This window comes from Salvia splendens, chromosome 3, assembly GCF_004379255.2.
Source record: "Salvia splendens isolate huo1 chromosome 3, SspV2, whole genome shotgun sequence".
In the NCBI taxonomy this organism is placed as follows: domain Eukaryota; kingdom Viridiplantae; phylum Streptophyta; class Magnoliopsida; order Lamiales; family Lamiaceae; genus Salvia; species Salvia splendens.
The window spans coordinates 37,151,870-37,171,304 of record NC_056034.1 but is presented as its reverse complement, the minus strand read 5'-3'; the positions used below and the strand labels follow the sequence as shown (position 1 = coordinate 37,171,304).

Below are 19,435 nucleotides of genomic sequence, written 5' to 3'. Positions count from 1 at the left end.
AAAAGTAATTAAATTCGTAGGAAATTCACTAAAAATTTTAAGTTCGTGTTTTTTAACTGACTTTATAGTTCGCAGATAATGCCAAATTTTGGATCAAAATTAATATACAATTATGTTATTCTTTTGAATTGTAAAAGTACAATACTAAACTTCATTTCCAGATCATTTAACTCTAAAAAACTAAAGGTGTAAAAATATTTAAAATGTGCCAAGTGCAAAGTTTATAACTTCTCATCATATTCTTTTAGAGAGAAGTTAAAAATATAAAGTTCAAGGACTATGATTCAATTTTAAGTTGGAGGTTTGATATATTTCAATTTTAAGTTGGAGGTTTGATATTTTAATAGGATAAATAGTCTTTTAAATTATGAAGTTTGGGTCAAATTCTAGTTTATTCCATGTATTTTGAAGTTGTAATATTATCATCATAAGTTTCAAAATTTCTCAATTTTTCCATTCATGCATAAAATTTCGTCTTTTAACGATTTTCAGTGAAATATATATATTTTTGTTTATGTACCTTCATAAGTACTATCCTTTTTAACATCATAAAAGATGTTAATTTATGCATGGATAAAAAGAAAAAAATTAAAATTTTATGATTTGATATTCCAATTTCATAAATTTATAGGAACTTAATTGCGATTTAAATGATTATTATCCCTTTTTAATTTGCTTAGATATGTCACATGAACCACATTTATGTTTGATTTTATATTCTTCTTCATAATAAAGCCAGAAATTATTTGGTACTCGAGCTCATTGCTTCTTCTAAAACTCTGTTTTCTCTCCCACATTCCATAGACAAACCCTAATCTCAATAATAATTGCGTATTTCCAGCGCGAAATTGGCGATCGATCCTTTTCATATCTCTCTACTTAGTTTCCAATCAGGTATTGTTACTTTTTTGTCAGTTATTATTATTATTTGATTTGAATTCTTTTTGACTGGTTTAAAAAAATTGTTTTTTAAAATTGATTTGCAGAATATTGGATCTAATTGCGTTGGATAGCGATTTTGTGCTGTATCTTGCTCATATTCATCTAAAGTTGATAGGATTTTGGATATTGAACTCTCAAATATACTCCTTAGTTTTGATATTGCGAACAGTATGATACTCGTAGCTTTGCTAGTGCCGAAACAATTATACATTTGATTTGTATTTCATGAATAAAGGTGTATAATTTGATGTTTTGTTGGTATACTTTATTTCCTGTATCTTTCACTTGTGATTCAATTGGCTCGTGGACTCCCCAAGTCCATGACAAATATCACTGAGAGAATCTTTGGGTGTAACATTTTTGTATCTTCTCTGACTTTGATTAAATGAGCAGGAATTATGTCTTCTGTGCGCTCTCAGCAACCACGAGGTGGAAAATTTCACAGAGATCATCGATCATCTTGTGGTGGAAATAGCAATATGACCGTGAGGACTACTGGCACATCTATTAATTACTACGGGGTCTATGGCACACAGGACTACAACAACTACCATGGCTCTAGTCAAACATATAGGTTGGATGGACTCATGTATAACCGTCATGAGCCTGTTTATGAACCATCTTCCAAAAGGAGAAGGACTTCAACTTTCTCTTGTGAAAGCACCGGGATTATTTATCAGCAGCAAGAGACATCCCAAAATGATCTTGTATATTGTGCTGACCCATGCAAACCTTCCAAATACTATAATGCTTGTGCCGATGCCCAATTAGTCTGCAAAACTTCTGCTGTTGTTACTGAAACCAGGTCTGGTGGTGCCAATGTGAATGCTTTGTCTACGTCGAAGCGTGACCGGTTAAAGTTTGAGGAGGAGGAGGAGGAAGTGGTTTTCATGTCGAGGGATGACATAGAGAAGTCCTCACCTTCGAGAAAAGATGGCATTGATCAGCTGCATGAAACATATCTGCGATACTCATATTGTTCCTTCCTTCAAAATGTTGGGGCTAGGCTTCATCTGTAAGTATCTTGCTATGAAGGGCTTAAAAAAATTACCTTGAGAAAAGCATTGTACATGCTAGATAAGACTTAGTTTAAAATTCCATAATCCTTCTATAATTATATTGGATCGAGTATCTTTTTGTGTTGCTATGTTTTATGTTAGTTATCCAAAAACTCAGATGAAATACTGTTAATTTCAGACCGCAAACAACCATTGGGACTGCCATGGTTCTCTGCCATCGTTTCTTTGTTCGCCGCTCTCATGCCTCTCATGATAGATTCGTAAGTTTCTTTTCTATGAATGCAGGCATTTTTTTTTTTGTAATTCAGTTGCTTATGCTTTCTAGATTGTATGCTGGTTTTCGAAAAAATTGGCCTTTGGAGGTTTGAATTGAGTGGTACTTTTATCATTTGCTTGCAGCTGATAGCTACTGCAGTACTTTTCCTGACTTCCAAGTCTGAGGAGACACCATGCGCTCTGAATGACGTACTAAAAGCATCGTGCGAAATTCTCCACGAGCAGGACTTCTCACTTCTCTCATATATGTTTCCCATTGTTAGTATCCTCTCTACTTCTTTCGCCCTTCCTTGTCTGAGCTTGACTTTCTTCCTCTTATGAGATGGTGTTAGTTAATCGATTCAAACTGTTAAAAGATTCAATTCTCAAATTTGGTTTCAAGTATGGTACTCAACTTGTGACATAAGCTCTGTTGTAATGAGTTTTTAGGAATATACTATATAGTTAGTATTTATTCCTTCTTATACAGTGAACTCTATTTGATTCATGCATCATTTTACAATAATTGATTATATCTCCTTAATTAATTAGGCAATATGTTTTTTTCTGCAATCTTCACATTCTTCTATACGCAATGTGTGTAATAGACTGTCAAAAACATTTTTAGAGGATACTAGAAAGGCAGTTTTCAAGAAATTTAGAGATACGATACTAGCAGCATGCCAGAGCATCTCTTACTTCATTTCAGTAATTGCAGATATGTTTAAGATTTATCAAGGCATAGAACGTGTAATCTGATTATCAGCAAGATAGATAACATAACATGACCAAGGAATAAAATTTCTTAAAAGAATTCAAGGTTGATATATTGGGCTCCTTAGTTTTGGTTTGGCCTTTTAAATTGCTGGGGCCCCTTTGCAGATATAACCTAGGTGAACTGTTCTTTGATTTACTCTTGTTGTTTCCATTACCTAACACTTGCTCTCATTTAGTTGTTTTGCTGTGTGAATTATTTCCTGGACAGGATTGGTTTGAAAAATATCGTGAACGGATGATTGAAGCTGAGCAATTGGTCTTAACAACTTTAAACTTCGAGCTAAGTGTGCAGCATCCATATGAATCTCTGACATCTACGCTCCAGAAACTAGGCTTTGCACAGTCTGTCTTGGTGAATATGGCCCTGAACTTTGTCAGTGAAGGGTAAGTTCTACTATTTCAAGTATTATTGTTCTTAGTTGATAATTTGAAATGATACCTGCTATACATACTGTACATATAAGTAGAGCCTTCTGATATTGAGGTTGAATATAAATGGAGTGAAAAGGGGGGAACCAGTAACTGAACTGTAATTGACATTCTGATTGGCGGCTTCTCTATTATTTGGACAACCAATGAAGCCAATGTTATCATTTGGGAGGAGGATATGCGTGATTTTACTTTTGCCTTTTGGTCCCTCAAATTGCATCTTTCTTTTGTGGGTGGCAATCATCTCTTTATTTACTTTGATTCATTCTAGAATTTGTAATTTATATTTCTAGAATGCCATATAATTGCAGGGTTTATAGAAGATTAACATGCACCCATTATGATATTAATAGCTGGAGGTTGATCTGCTGATCATCGAATGTTTTTTCATATGAAGTTAAATTAGAGATATCTTGTGGATTCCTTTCCGATTCTGACATCATATTAGCATGTGCATTGGCTGTAGAAGATAGTCCGTGGGTTAAATTATCATATTCTCCGGTTGGACATTAATACGTGTTAATTGGAATATGACATGGAGGATACCATTGTCTTACTCAGTTTTGACATAGGTTGCTTGTAATCAATCTGAAAGAATACCTACAGATGTTTTGCTTGGTGATGATGAAACTTGTGACTCATCAGCCACATGTGGTGACCAATTCCTTTTTCTCACTTTGGTTTCTGGAACATTTGCTTTCTGGAGACTTAAATCCTTTATATTTCACCCATCCATACATCACCCACTAAAAGTTCTCCCTATTATGTACGGAAACTCCAATTCACGGCCTCAAACTCGGTCTTTTGTTCAGATAGGAAAATAAAATGTAGGAATACTTATCACAGGAGCAGAAGCATGGCCCAAAGAGATGGGGAAGTCCCTACTTGAATTTTAAAAAGAGAAGGAGGCACCTCTTGACTTGCAAACTCCTGCTATGTAATCTAAATTGTTTAACTTCTATCTTTTCCTTTCCAAATTTGGGTAGTGAATTTGGGTGGGCTGTATCAATTGATATGTGTTCTATAGAGTTGGAAAAAAGCATTTGGTTATGTGATTCTGTATTTTCATCATACTGTATTGTGGTTTGATCTAGTGGGGGTGTCATATTACCATACACCATAGAGTCTTTTGCACTCAGTAATAGAAACTAATCTTTTGGTACGAGAAGTTAAAAGTATCAGGCAGAGAGAATAGAAACTGAAAACCGAGTCACAGAAATATAATCTTTTGAATCTTTTCTTAACATGATGATGATGGAGGGAACATCAATTTATGTTCTGCTTCTACTCATCATAGGGTCTATATACTCTACATTTCTATATGTTCAATTTTTATACCGGTTACTGTTTCATTTACTTCTCTTTAGAGAATTATCAGTCCATATATACATATATCATGATCAGCAGTAAGCTATACTGATATTATAGCTGAATTTGTAACTTAGTCAATAATATGCTGTCTGATCCAACACCCCTAATATAGTCTGGATTTTCTGAGCATTCAACAAAACCAAAGTATGTCTTAATTTCTCGTGGACTGACAGCCTACTACTGCTAAAACTAATTTGTGAAGTCACAGTAAGTCTTAAGGACATTATAGCATTTTTTTTCTGCAAGTCCTATACCCTACAAGGTGACCCCGAGCTTGCCTGGGGATGTAGTTTATTCTCTTTTATGTGCATCTACATCAGCATTGTTGTTGGTAGACTGTGGCAGCAGAGATTGTAGTTGGAGTTAATTGTTCTCTAGATGGTTTGACATGTTTTATACTGGATATCAACTAGCATTTTCCAGAAGAATTTTTGGTATATCCGAATCCGACTTGGTTGCTGCCTTATTAGTTGGTGGTAAGGGATTCAATTATTTGCTTTTCGTTGTCTAAAGTGTGAATTTGATTAAGTATTAACAGTTTCTGGTTGTGGAAAGTGGCAACTGCATCTCAAAGCATAAGCATTTTTTAATGAGAATAAGACCATACCAGTTGAATTGTTGGTGTTGCTTCCGCTTCAAATGGTTTGCCTTTATAATCTGTTTCATATCTCACATTTTCATGACAAAATTTATTCTGAAATGAAGTTTCTTTTTTGTAGACTTAGAAGTTCACTATGGCTTCAGTTCAAACCTCACCAGATAGCTGCTGGTGCTGCCTACCTTGCTGCCAAATTCCTAAATATGAATCTTGCTTCATGTGATAGCATCTGGAGTGAGTTCCACACACCACCATCTGTACTTAAAGGTATCACACTCACAATAATTTTACACATTATATTCTGTGTGTGTCTCTGATCTTAATTTAAATATAATAAGATACACAGTTTATGGGATCAAAACTCATTAGAATGCCTAAAATTGTCCTTGTTGAGAGTTCAATTGGTGATTTACACCTTCGGTGTGTGTTGAATGCCATGGTTTGGCGAAACTTACACTTGTCATGAATGCTATCCAAATATGCGAATATATTGAAAAAGTTCCGCGTTGAAGGCATAAGTTTTATGAATTGCCAGTAAGATGTTTGTTAGAGTTTTCGCATGGAAATGTTTATCGTATATACTTTTCAACTCCGTATTCACAATGATATATTAGCTTGTCAATCGTTAACGTGTTTGCAACCTTATGATGCAGATGTTGCCCATCAGCTGATGGAATTATTTTAGAAGATCTAAGATGAACTGCAGATTCAGCTTACATTTCCATAAACTCCCACTCTACGATTTTATAGATGTTTTTCACATAGTCAATGACAAAATGTTCTTAATTCAAAGTAGATCAAGAAAACCACACTAATTGTAACTATATTCTGCACAACTCCTCTTATATCGTTGTATGAGCCATACGTCGTTATGTTTTTCTGCACTGAATATATCCTAATATAACTTGTTGTAAACAGTGAGACACAGACAGAGAGTTGAAAAGACATTGAAAAATGATGGATAAAAAAGTTCTCTTCTTTTAAATTCCTCATTTCTTTTCCATCGATTTTTCTTTATAAAATTTCACCCTTTGATATTCTTTTTTTATTTCCACTCCGTCGGAGATATCTTTGCCAAGTAAACAATTTTCAAGAAACGTAAATATATTATTGTCCATTCTTTACTACGTTTAAGACATGTTTGGTTGTTCCACTAGCAAACATTAATTTAACTTGAGTTTTCTTCATTTGGGGAAGCTTCGAGCTTGTACATTTGGATCGATGAACACAAGACAATAGCGTATTAGATTATTTTTTAAATATTTACACTAGATTTTAATTAAGTAAAATAGAGTTCTGAGCTCTCCCTTTTTGCTTGTTTCGGCATACTCTTCTACCACTTACTAGTTACTATGTCGTTTTTATTTATTACTACTTTTATTTCATGGAGCACACTTGAGGTTTTTATACAAACTTACATTATCCTAATATCGATTAAAATCTAAATATGTATTATTAAAAACTAAATCACTCTTTTTTTTATATATAAATATGATATTTACTGAAATCCAATAATTTTCTATAACAGATGAGCTGGTCTCCACGAAAGAGAAGACACTAATCACCTTAATTAATTCATAACCCTGCAATTTATAATTAATTAATAGTAAGCGCACTGGATTTTCATACACACTGACACTGACAACCACACAAGACATGTAGATTAGTTCATACTTCACTCTTCATAGTATAGTAACTTAGTAAGTTTGTCCATATCAATGTGACAAATGAATATTCACAAAACTACATGAATATACGTTTATATATTCCCCATGCCACCACTCATCTACTTCGTCCCTTTCCTTGTACATTTGATCTGGAAAAATAATGGATTCCCGAGCCCAACGCCGTCTCCACAAACTTACTAGTCATCTCATTAACTCTACCGCCGGCAATGATCATCCGTTGCATCTCCGCCACCACCCCACCGCCGGTGAATTTGTGTCTGGTACTTGATCACTTCACTGATTAATCTCTACAACTTTGCACTAACATAACATCTTGTACTTTTAGAGGGTGATTTATTTATTTTGAATAGTTACCAAAAAGTCAAACAAACAAAAAAAACCAAGAAAAAGAAAATTGATATTGATCTAAATTTAATCTTGATTGGTTAAGTTGAAGCAGTAATTTGTTGTTTTTGAGCAGAGCAAGGATACAGTGTTGTGCTTCCGGAGAAGCTGCAGACTGGAGAATGGAATGTCTACAGGTTTAGACTTGTCTTGTCTACATCTATTGCAAAATTTTTGTTGCTTTTCAGATAAAATACTATGTCTTATTTCTTCCAGAAATCGACGATCGCCTTTCAAACTTGTTAGTAGATTTCCTGATCATCCTGAGATCGCAACTTTGCACGATAATTTTGTGTAAGCAACCTTACTTCTTCAATCACAACTATGCTTATTTGACTTCAATGCACACTGTTTTGTTCATAACTTTTTGTGAGCATATAGGTATGCAGTTAAGACATTTAGGGATCACAAGTACTTAGGAACACGATTTCAAGAAGATGGAACAGTGGGAGAGTAAGTTTCCTGCTTAAGAACATTGCTTGTATTGGGATTTGATCAAAACTGGATTCGTTTACAATTTCATGCTACAGGTACAGCTGGATGACCTATGGAGAAGCAGGCACTTCGCGGTCAGCTATTGGTTCTAGCCTCGTGAGACGTCAGATACAAAAAGTGAGATAGATGCAAACTCTGAGTCTGAAATTCCTTTTAAAACTGACAGTGTTCGTGTTTGCTGACAGGGATCTTGTGTCGGGCTTTATTTTGTTAATAGACCTGAATGGATTGTGATTGATCATGCCTGCTCTGCGTATTCGTTTGTCTCTGTACCTTTATACGACACATTAGGTCGGTGATTTACTATGCCTATATCTTTGTGTGAATGGATATAGTCGTATTAAATGCAAAGTGCTTCGTTCAGGTCCGGAAGCAGTTAGATACATTGTCAATCATGCAGCTGTTCGAGCTATATTTTGTGATACAAAAACATTAAACATTGTAAGTACCTTATACGGTTTAATAAAAACGAAGCCTCTTCAAGATTTTGGGCTTCAAAAGCAACTTCATATGATGGAAAATGGTTTTCAAAATCTAATCCTGTTTGTTGTGTCTAATGTCCGATTATTGCGTTGAATTGCAGCTGCTCAGGTTTCTGCCTGAGATCCCATCAGTACATCTGATTGTGGTATGATTTTCGTTGTAAAAAAGAGTCGAACCATATAAGGCTGTTGCTTCATCTTACTTAGTATTTTTCAGGTTGTTGGAGGAGTAGAAGGTGAAATGGCATCACTTTCTTCAACAACAGGAGTAGAAATAATCTCATATTCACAACTACATACTGAAGTAAGTCTCTCCATTTGTTGTATTTTCAAAATGAATCCCTATTGAGAGACTTCATATTCAGTTTGTATCACAATTTTCTTAGGGTCTTAGCAGTTTTGAGCCTTTCTGTCCACCAACATCCGACGATATTGCCACAATATGCTATACTAGTGGCACAACCGGAACTCCAAAGGTATCAATTTCGTGCCCTCATTGCCTAAATTTGTGTACAAATTTCATAAACAAAGTGAAATTCTCTATGGCTAGGGAGTCGTGTTGTCTCATGGAAATTTGATTGCCAACGTTGCTGGTACGAGAATGGGATTCAAGTTATATCCATCTGATCTGTGAGTTGAAACGATAAAATAAAATGTGTCCATTTTATCTTTAGATATTGTTTCATATCTTTCTGGTACAAATTTCTGCACTATAACTTGGCAGTTTCATATCATATCTTCCTCTGGCACACATATACGAGCGCGTTACCCAAATCACGGTGGCGTATATTGGAGGTGCTTCTGGTTTTTTTCAAGGGGTATGAATATGAATGAAGAGTCTTCTAGTTAATAACTGAGAAACTGTATTTCAGTTTTTATTTGTTACATTATTTCAGCTCTTTCATTTTTGCTACATAGGACAGCATGAAATTACTCGAGGATGTCGCTGTCTTGAAACCGACTATATTTTGCAGTGTCCCACGGCTGTATAATCGGATATACGCTGGGTAAAGGCAATAACTTGTTCTTCCAAAAACAACATCATTACTTGTATTCCACAGAATGATTCAGATGCCTACTCCATTGCAGAGTGATAAACTCTGTAAAATCATCCGGTGATCTAAGGGAGAGGCTGTTTGATGCAGCTTATAAAGCTAAGAAGCAGTCGTTATCTACCGGTAAACTCAAATTCCACGCACGAAAATAGCTAGAAAGACTATTAGACTTTTATCAGATGCGCTCGTGTCTGTTTCAGGAAAGAAACCTCCTCCAATGTTTGAGAGTTTGGTGTTTGAGGATATTAAGGGAATACTGGGAGGCAGAGTTCGTTACATGGTGTCTGGCGCGTCACCCTTGTCTCCTCAAGTCATGGAATTTCTACGAGTGTAAGCTTATATTACTACTAACACTGAAAAATAGAAAAAGAAGAATATTTTGTTACTGATAAATATGGAATTTTTTTAGATGCTTTGGTTGCACAGTTATTGAAGGATATGGAATGACAGAGGCTTCTTGTGTCATAAGCAACATGGATGAAACCGATGTTTTATCCGGCCATGTTGGTGTTCCCCATCCTTCTTGTGGTGAGTGTGATCAGACACACACAAACACTCTCAAAAGAGCTCTTGATTTAATGTTGTTGTTTTTCCTGTCAGAGATGAAGCTCATAGATGTTCCGGAGATGAACTACACATCCAAGGACCAGCCCCATCCACGGGGTGAGATCTGCGTGAGAGGTCCCACTGTGTTTCAAGGATACTATAAAGCGGAGGAACTAACGTACATGCTTTGATATCTCGTTATCTTTCTTTGTCTGTGAGAAACACTTATGTAGTTCTCTCATTTTTCTCAGTAGGGAAGCAATCGATGAGGATGGATGGCTTCACACAGGAGATATAGGCTCATGGTTGCCACAAGGCCGATTGAAGATCATCGATAGGTGAGAATGCGCGATTTTAGCAATTAGGTTGATTGATTCATTGCATTGTTGATGGCCCAATTCTAATATCCTTCATTGACAGGAAAAAGAACATATTCAAATTGGCTCAAGGAGAGTACATAGCTCCTGAGAAAATAGAGAATGTATACACAAAATGCAAGTTCATTGCACAATGCTTTATACATGGTACGAAAAATATATTGTACTAGTATTTTTTGTAAGAAGAGGAGATTAACGACCTTGTTTTGTGTTTGTTGCTTGTAGGCGACAGCCTGAAGTCTTCTCTAGTCGCAATTATTGCTGTGGATCATGATGCCTTGAAAACATGGGCTGCTACTGAAGGCATTGAGGTAAATAATGATGGCTTGGTTTTCTGCTCCTTCTCAGCAAACCTATTTCTTGAGCGTTTCTTGATTTTTTCAATTCTTTGAGTAGTATGAAGATTTGAAGCAGCTATGCTGTGATCCTCGGACGAGGGGTGCCGTGCTGGCTGACATGGACTCCATAGCAAGGGAAGCTCAAGTAATAGCCAACAACATGATTAGATTGAGAAAAACATTATAAGATCAATAGACATATGTTGTTTACTGTAGTTTTTGGGAATTGTGTTTTGCAGCTGAGAGGCTTTGAGTTTGCAAAAGATGTTGCTCTTGTGCTTGAAGCATTCACTTTGGAGAATGGATTGCTCACTCCAACATTTAAGGCAAGAGTTTGTAGTTAGAGATTTCTTGTTTCATTTTTTTGTTAATAGGAAAATAACTGTTTGTGTGTGATGAATTGCAGATTAAGAGGCCACAAGCGAAAGCTCACTTTGCTAAAGAGATCGATGAAATGTACGCGCACTTGGCTTGAAGTTTTCGGTTATATTTATGTGTTAAGGCTACGGATTGGATTCGCAATTTGTGTCAAAATTGTGGTAAAGATGATCAAGAACAGCATAGCATGCCAACAAGTGCAACCATGAAATTGTTGGGATTTATTGTTTTCTTAAATATATCTGAATGTAGTTTGCTGAATGCTGTTGTTTATGACTGTGATCAGTTACTTTGATACGATCTCACATCGGTTTCATACGAAAGTGTGGAATAGCATATAAGAGTTAGTCATAGCACAGAAGGATACATAAAATCTCTTTGCAATATGATAACACCTACTTATTGAACTATTCATGTAAAATCCCAATAACAAAAATGTTCACAATTGAGAATGAGGATCAAACCCTTTACCATGTCCATTTTTCACCGGAGCAGCATAATGATCATCCATCAACCTCTTCCACAGCCAGTGCTGATTCCACACCCTCTCAGTCATCTCCTCGATGGGCACGTTCTTCGTCTCTGGCACCAACAAGAGCACGAACAACGACATCACGAGCACCCAACCGGAGAAGAAGAAGATCCCAAATTTGAAATGGCAGAGCATCGAGAGGAACGCCTGCGCTATCACAAAGGTTAAGAGCAGGTTGACGCACACGGTCACACCTAGTCTCCAAGGGAAAGGTCTCACTCGGGATGAGCCAGCCGAGCGGCCCCCAAGACCACGCGAAGGCGGACACAAACAAGCATATCAAGATCACCACGAAGATAGCATAGCCATGGCTGAGATCCAGGGAGTGATCCTTCACCTTTATGCCTAGCACTACCGCGATGACCACCTGCGATAAGAACATCTGCACCCTGGCCTGCAGCAGCAGCACGCGCCTCCCCACTCTGTCCACCGAGTAGATGGACACCACCGTGGATAGTACGTTGACAGCACCTGTGATCACAGCCGAATACAGAGCAGCATCGCTCCCAAATCCAACCGTGTCGAACAGGACGGGTGCATAGAACATTATGGCATTAATTCCTGTGAACTGCTGGAAAATCAGCACAAACAAATTTCTTTCAATCAATAAAAACATAAAACAAAAAACATAAACAAATAATTGAACAAACCTGCAAAGCAACAGCTATGATCAACTGAGCCTATTCCTCCTCATGAGTAGGTTCCTGAAAGGATGCTTCACGAGCTTGGCTACGCGGCTAGCCTCAACGAGCTCATGGAACTCAGGATCTACATTATCTGTTCCCCGGATCCTCTTGAGCACGGCCTTTCCTTCATCCAAATAGCTGCATTCCATTAGGCTGTTTGGCGTGTCGACTACCTTCAACGCGCCAATCCGGCAGGGACTCCCGCCAGCCCAAGTGACACCCTCCACCCCCATCCTCCTTTAATTCTGTTACATACAAATCCTAAAATTCACACTCAATTTTTTTTAACTAGTAGTAGTACTTAACTAAATTTGTGACCATTTTTTGATCATATAGTTCCTATTAATAACATACATTGGGAAAAATAAAGTACACAACACATGATACTTAGCTACTTATGTAAGAAACCATGATTATTACTTTGTCTGCACAATTATAAGAAAATTATATGTAACCACATAGCTTTGCCTTTATGAATCATATAGTTAACTTTGATTAAAATTTTGGAAAAATAAAATTGTCGAACTTTGAAAGTTGTTATATATCGTCTTTAACTATAGACCAACAGTTCACTATCCACGCTGTGGGCTTGTTTTTCCCTATATTGATGACGATGGGCACATGTGTCCACTAAATTATTTTATCGTGTTTATTTATTGTAAGTATTTTATTTGAAAGTGAATACGACATGAATTCAAAATTAGAGCAAAACAAAAAATTTGAGTATGACCACATTCATCAAATAGGAGGCCTACATTTACTGGGAGGTACTTTACTAATAGAACTATATACTGATTATTCGATCAAGAAATAATTACAACCTTCAAATATTTATAAAAAAAATTAACTTACTTGGCAGTGCCGTAGTTAACGAGATTAGCAAAAAGAATACCAAGTGTAACATTAAGTTGGAACAAAATGTTGAGCCCTCCTCGTAGGTGCAATTTCTGATAGAAAGAGTGGGACAGCCTGAAATATTCATCATTTTTATTACTTTAATTTCCAATAACGAAGTTCCGAAAAACTTTACAATCTGATGAACTAATTAAAATTCACATGGAAATTGATTCATATTTTTTAGAGGCGTTGATTACATTGTTTTAGAGGTGAATATTCAAGTGGTATGTAAAACAAAAGGGGATTATAATAATTCCAATATAAAGTTGGGAAAAGTAATGATTGACGGTTAAGATATTTGCTGAGAATAAAGTTAGAAAAAGGGATTGTTTTTCCTTCACCAAGATAAAAAGCTGGATACGTTTTTCATGTCACACTGTGCGACATAAGTGTCTCAATCCATACATAGGGAACTTAGTCGATCTCCAAATATTTTAAAATATGAAAATTATTAAGTGCTTACTATTATGGAGTCTAATTAACTTCTTTGTACAGTCCAAATAAATTCCGATTACTTGTCGACACATATCTAATGACTATAGATGGAAACATCTTTTCTTGGGAAAATTTGTTGATATTATTTCTGATATGAAATTAACCTATTCTGTTAACTCGAAAACAACTAGCTTTAAAAAGTTAAGCAAATGATCACAAAAACAAAATATCTTCGCCACTTGGCATTTATTTTTTGGTGCAACTTTTATTTATAATCTCATGAATGAATAGTAAAATATTAAATGATGCCCCATGACATGTGAAAAGTATTGGACCACATAAAATCTGTATAGAGGAATCCCATCATAAAATCCCCATTAATATTTCTAAGTTGGAACCCTATCAATCATAATAATTATATGGAGTATAAAAATTGAATAAACATATTATTGATTAAAGTTGAAAATGTGATTTACTAAAGATAGCACTTGTAACGTCTAAAACTACTAACGACCTACTTCCTATATATAGTGAAAATAAAATCAAGTAAGACAACAACTTATTGATGTCATCGACCCAATAATCAAACCATGTTCTTAGAAAAATATTCAAAATGTGGAATATCATGTGCCGGAAACAAACTTGTACCTGATTTGCAAAGCCGACGCCGCAACCGAGCAAGATCCTACCGATGATGAGAATGGCAAGATCTTGGGCTGCAGCATTAAGAACAATTCCAGCAATAAAGAAAACACCAGCAATCAATGTGGTCAGTTTCCTTCCAAGCTTTCTTGTTGTGTAAGAGGCAAAGAAGGTTGCAGTTAAACCCGCCAAATAGAGTGATGATGTGAATAACTGCAGCCCTTGATTATCATATTTGCAGTAATTACTATTTAATTCTGGGTCTTTTGTCCTCTCAGCAACCGCAGGGAAGAATTTTTTTAAAAAAAGGAGTCATCGACGTAACACCACCTGTAAATTAAATCAGACTAATATTAGTTTCAATTTGTAAAAAAATTAGTATAAAATCATCACAAGATCACGAGTTGAAAAGTTTAACTTGCAAAGAGGGCTCTTGAAATTTGTATAAGAATCAAATGAAATATATCTATGATCACGTGATTCTTTCCATGATGAATATTTAGTGCTAGTATCTTCAACTTTATTTCGTCTATGGATAATGAAGATTTTACTACAAAACATTTTTTTTTCTATGGATAATGATGAAGATTATTTGTTTGACATATAGTAGTACTTGCTAATTAAGGACAAGTGGACAACAAATACTGTTTATTTTTAAATATCCAAATTAGTTCCAACAAAACTATAGTTACATGGATATACGTAAGTAACTAACCAACTAACCTGAGACACCAACTTCATAGCTGAACATTAGGCCGCCGGTGGCGGCCATTATGCAAGAAATGATGACTATAGGTGTGATATTTGCCTCGGACTCTGTGCCCCCTCCCGAGCCCGCAAATCCGCCTCCGGCCATGTCGAAGTTTGATCAGTGTATTGCTAAGTGAGAAAATTCTCTAATTTGAACAAGGATATGAGAGAAAATGAGTATTTAGTCACGAATTTGAGCTATTTATAGACTGCGGAAATTCAAGCAACTAATAGAGAGGAGAGGGTGGGGTAGTGGATGTTACCATTGGTATCTAGACACATGTATACAACTGTGTGTGGCTTTTAGGTGTCTTTATTGTTTTGGATAAGAATATTGGATTTTTTCTATAAGCCACTATTAAACTCAAACTAATACTATCATTTACACCATTAATGGTTGAACTATTTTAATAATTATACTAGATGCTAGTTATGCTCCTCCGAAAAAGGCCAAAAGCAATCGTGTCGTTTGTGGAATTTTCTTCATATAAGTTGACGCATAATATGGTTAAAGTCGGCTGATGAATCCGCGAATTTCTGACGTTAGTAAATGCTGGTAGAAAATACAGATCACGACACAAAGAATTTACGTGGTTCGATTTACTGAGGTAAATCTACGTCCACGGGAAGAAAAGAGGGCAGAGTTGTATTGCTTGATCTGGGATTACAGCTTACAATACAGACTTGCTATTTGATATTTGCTCTCTAGAGAGCTTCCTTAGAACTTAACCTTTTTCTATCTGATCTAAGTTCTATTTATACATTTGAACTAAGATCGTGGCTTGCATCACCACTAACTAGGTAGTGGATGTCGTGGAGGCCATGCAATCCTGCATGGGCCCACTATCCTGCCTGAATTAATGACTGCTTGACACCACTAAATAGATCGTGGGTGTAGTGGAGATCGTGGAGGTTCTGACATGAGTTGACTATCTCCCAGTTCGGTCAAATACTGAGACCGAACTGCTGAACTATTGCCGAGCAGCTTTTGCCGGTCTGAGAGTAGAGCTTGAATGGTCGGCTTTTACCGAGCTGTAGGCTGGGGCCGAACTCTTTGGTAATGCCGAACTGATTGGTCGGCTTGTACCGAGCTGTAGGCTGGGGCCGAACTCTTTGGTAATGCCGAACTGATACTCTTCCTTGGGCTTTGGGCTGGTGGGCCGTCACTGCTATTGGGCTTGTTTAGTCCGTACTCCATCACTACCCCCCCGAAAAGCGAAGTGAATCACTTCGGCGAAGCGAGTCACTTCGGTATTCTGGATAAAGGTACGGGGTAAGTTGATGCTTGTCCTTGGTCTTTATGAAGTAAACTTCTTTGACCGGACTTGGTCCTTGGTCTTATGAAGTAAACTTCTTTGACCGGACTTGGTCCTTGGTTTGATGAAGTAAACTTCTTTGACCGGACTCGGTCCTTGGTCTGATGAAATAAACATCTTTGACCGGAATCGTCTTTGGTCTGATGGAATAAACATCTTTGACCGGACTCGTCTTTGGTCTGATGAAATAAACATCTTTGACCGGACTCGTCTTTGGTCTGATGAAATAAACATCTTTGACCGGACTCGTCTTTGGTCTGATGAAATAAACATCTTTGACCGGACTCGTCTTTGGTCTGATGAAATAAACATCTTTGACCGGACTCGTCTTTGGTCTGATGAAATAAACATCTTTGACCGGACTCGTCTTTGGTCTGATGAAATAATCATCTTTGACCGGACTCGTCTTTGGTCTGATGAAATAAACATCTTTGACCGGACTCGTCTTTGGTCTGATGAAATAAACATCTTTGACCGGACTCGTCTTTGGTCTGATGAAATAAACATCTTTGACCGGACTCGTCTTTGGTCTGATGAAATAAACATCTTTGACCGGACTCGTCTTTGGTCTGATGAAATAAACATCTTTGACCGGACTCGTCTTTGGTCTGATGAAATAATCATCTTTGACCGGACTCGTCTTTGGTCTGATGAAATAAACATCTTTGACCGGACTCGTCTTTGGTCTGATGAAATAAACATCTTTGACCGGACTCGTCTTTGGTCTGATGAAATAAACATCTTTGACCGGACTCGTCTTTGGTCTGATGAAATAAACATCTTTGACCGGACTCGTCTTTGGTCTGATGAAATAAACATCTTTGACCGGACTCGTCTTTGGTCTGATGAAATAAACATCTTTGACCGGACTCGTCTTTGGTCTGATGAAATAAACATCTTTGACCGGACTCGTCTTTGGTCTGATGAAATAAACATCTTTGACCGGACTCGTCTTTGGTCTGATGAAATAAACATCTTTGACCGGACTCGTCTTGTGTCCTAATTTGGCGAGTTTTATCGCGTGGATCGGACTTTCCCTTGTCCTAATTCAGGCAAGTTTTATCGCGTGAATCGGACTTTTGTTGCAGCTCGTTTCAGACGAAGTGCTTGATTCTTAAGCTGAATTGTGGTCTTGTATCCTCTTTAGAAGCTTGGACTTCACAATCGTTGGCTTATTGCAGTTCGTTTCCGACGAACTGCTTGTTAAGCTGAATTGTGGTCTTGTATCCTCTTTAGAAGCTTTGACTCACAATCGTTGGCTTGTTGCAGTTCGTACATGGCGAACTCGACGTCTCTTCGGTACGGAGGAGATGAGGTTCTCCTGTGGTTCCGGTACCGAGGAGGAACAGGAACATGTCGGGGTTGAGGATTCTTTCTCCTGGAAGACACGTCACTACTGCGGTAGTGACTTTCATGTCTGGATGAGGAGGGAGAATCCGCCGTTGTCTTCTCCGGCTGTTGGCTCTTCTGCAGGAAGGTTAAGAACTTCTCCTGCTTCTCGGCCAAGAACAGCTTGACAGCTTCATTTAAATCGGGCTGCTGGGAAGACTCGGTGCGATCTCTCCTGGAGTGGCTTGTTCCTTCTTCGTGAGAACCGGAGGTAGATGTCTCCCGAGGCCGTTTTTCAGACCTGCGAGCTGGACTAGCTTCCTCATGGTTTTCATGAACGGTATTACGTGTAGTGTGTGATCTGGTATGTATTTTTTTTGGGGTGGAAAAAGGGTCAAAAATTCGCTTTATCACAAATTTGGTTCTCTGTTTCCCACAGACGGCGCCAGTGATGAATCCGCGAATTTCTGACGTTAGTAAATGCTGGTAGAGAATACAGATCACGACACAAAGAATTTACGTGGTTCGATTTACTGAGGTAAATCTACGTCCACGGGAAGAAAAGAGGGCAGAGTTGTATTGCTTGATCTGGGATTACAGCTTACAATACAGACTTGCTATTTGATATTTGCTCTCTAGAGAGCTTCCTTAGAACTTAACCTTTTTCTATCTGATCTAAGTTCTATTTATACATTTGAACTAAGATCGTGGCTTGCATCACCACTAACTAGGTAGTGGATGTCGTGGAGGCCATGCAATCCTGCATGGGCCCACTATCCTGCCTGAATTAATGACTGCTTGACACCACTAAATAGATCGTGGGTGTAGTGGAGATCGTGGAGGTTCTGACATGAGTTGACTATCTCCCAGTTCGGTCAAATACTGAGACCGAACTGCTGAACTATTGCCGAGCAGCTTTTGCCGGTCTGAGAGTAGAGCTTGAATGGTCGGCTTTTACCGAGCTGTAGGCTGGGGCCGAACTCTTTGGTAATGCCGAACTGATTGGTCGGCTTGTACCGAGCTGTAGGCTGGGGCCGAACTCTTTGGTAATGCCGAACTGATACTCTTCCTTGGGCTTTGGGCTGGTGGGCCGTCACTGCTATTGGGCTTGTTTAGTCCGTACTCCATCATCGGCCCACATATAAAACGGATTGCAAACATATTAATTTTTTCTTCAACAGATTTATTAATTTCGTTGTGCGTTTGAGTTTGAGTTTGAGGTTTAGCCGCTGTACAACTCCATTTTTCATGTGTATCCAAATCAATAGTAATAAAAATTCTTATCTAATCATATTATACTTGGACACAATATACTAATCATATTACCAAAATTGAACTTATAAAGATAGCATGAACAAAAAAGATGGAACTTTCCAAATTTTCAATTTTATAACTGATCAACTATTTAAAATAAGAATGGGCTGATGCCCAACAATATAAAGCCCATCATTAGGGGAAACCTGGACTAAACACCTCCCTTTATTAATTAACTAAAATCACCCTATTTTTAATACATCTGGCAGAATAAATAAATTCTTAGAAACCATAAATATTTGATTGGTATTTTGTCCAGAACCATATAAGCTTGGGATCTGATGACTAAAAAATGCAAAATTATTATGTCTTTATCCCCACCTAATTTTTTAATATTATAGATTAGAGCAAGCCAGATTGTCTGGTTCCACTATCAAAGTATTAATATTCTAACATGTTA

The 19,435-nt window shown here is 37.3% G+C and overlaps 2 protein-coding genes and 1 pseudogene across 2 annotated transcripts; 2 read left to right on the top strand and 1 right to left on the bottom strand.

Annotated features, from left to right (window-relative positions):
• The first annotated feature begins 722 nt into the window (after positions 1-722).
• On the top strand, positions 723-6,376 carry LOC121795873 (cyclin-T1-4-like). The gene is made up of 7 exons (XM_042194526.1): positions 723-894; positions 1,336-1,957; positions 2,140-2,221; positions 2,361-2,495; positions 3,202-3,377; positions 5,513-5,658; positions 6,045-6,376. Exons 2-7 carry the CDS (start codon positions 1,341-1,343, stop codon positions 6,074-6,076), a joined length of 1,188 nt encoding a protein of 395 aa, XP_042050460.1. The 5' UTR covers positions 723-894; positions 1,336-1,340; the 3' UTR covers positions 6,077-6,376.
• A 716-nt stretch (positions 6,377-7,092) lies between these two features.
• Positions 7,093-11,452, top strand: LOC121795872 (long chain acyl-CoA synthetase 6, peroxisomal-like). The gene is made up of 23 exons (XM_042194524.1): positions 7,093-7,339; positions 7,540-7,600; positions 7,680-7,757; positions 7,845-7,916; positions 7,994-8,075; positions 8,144-8,249; positions 8,323-8,399; positions 8,542-8,586; positions 8,658-8,744; positions 8,827-8,916; positions 8,991-9,070; positions 9,165-9,258; positions 9,359-9,447; positions 9,530-9,618; positions 9,696-9,825; positions 9,905-10,023; positions 10,096-10,219; positions 10,293-10,379; positions 10,462-10,565; positions 10,644-10,729; positions 10,815-10,901; positions 10,996-11,082; positions 11,163-11,452. Exons 1-23 carry the CDS (start codon positions 7,219-7,221, stop codon positions 11,229-11,231), a joined length of 2,064 nt encoding a protein of 687 aa, XP_042050458.1. The 5' UTR covers positions 7,093-7,218; the 3' UTR covers positions 11,232-11,452.
• Positions 11,453-11,460: 8 nt separating this feature from the next.
• On the bottom strand, positions 11,461-15,336 carry LOC121795874 (annotated as a pseudogene).
• Positions 15,337-19,435: the final 4,099 nt, after the last annotated feature.

Excerpts from the sequence above, each read along its gene's own strand:
- LOC121795873 (XM_042194526.1), top strand. The coding sequence starts at position 1,341 with ATGTCTTCTGTGCGCTCTCAGCAACCACGAGGTGGAAAATTTCACAGA. Across the intron at positions 1,958-2,139 it reads GTTGGGGCTAGGCTTCATCT|ACCGCAAACAACCATTGGGA; the intron begins GTAAGTATCTTG and ends TGTTAATTTCAG. Across the intron at positions 3,378-5,512 it reads CTGAACTTTGTCAGTGAAGG|ACTTAGAAGTTCACTATGGC; the intron begins GTAAGTTCTACT and ends TCTTTTTTGTAG.
- LOC121795872 (XM_042194524.1), top strand. The coding sequence starts at position 7,219 with ATGGATTCCCGAGCCCAACGCCGTCTCCACAAACTTACTAGTCATCTC. Across the intron at positions 9,619-9,695 it reads GAAGCAGTCGTTATCTACCG|GAAAGAAACCTCCTCCAATG; the intron begins GTAAACTCAAAT and ends TGTCTGTTTCAG. Across the intron at positions 10,730-10,814 it reads CTGCTACTGAAGGCATTGAG|TATGAAGATTTGAAGCAGCT; the intron begins GTAAATAATGAT and ends TTCTTTGAGTAG.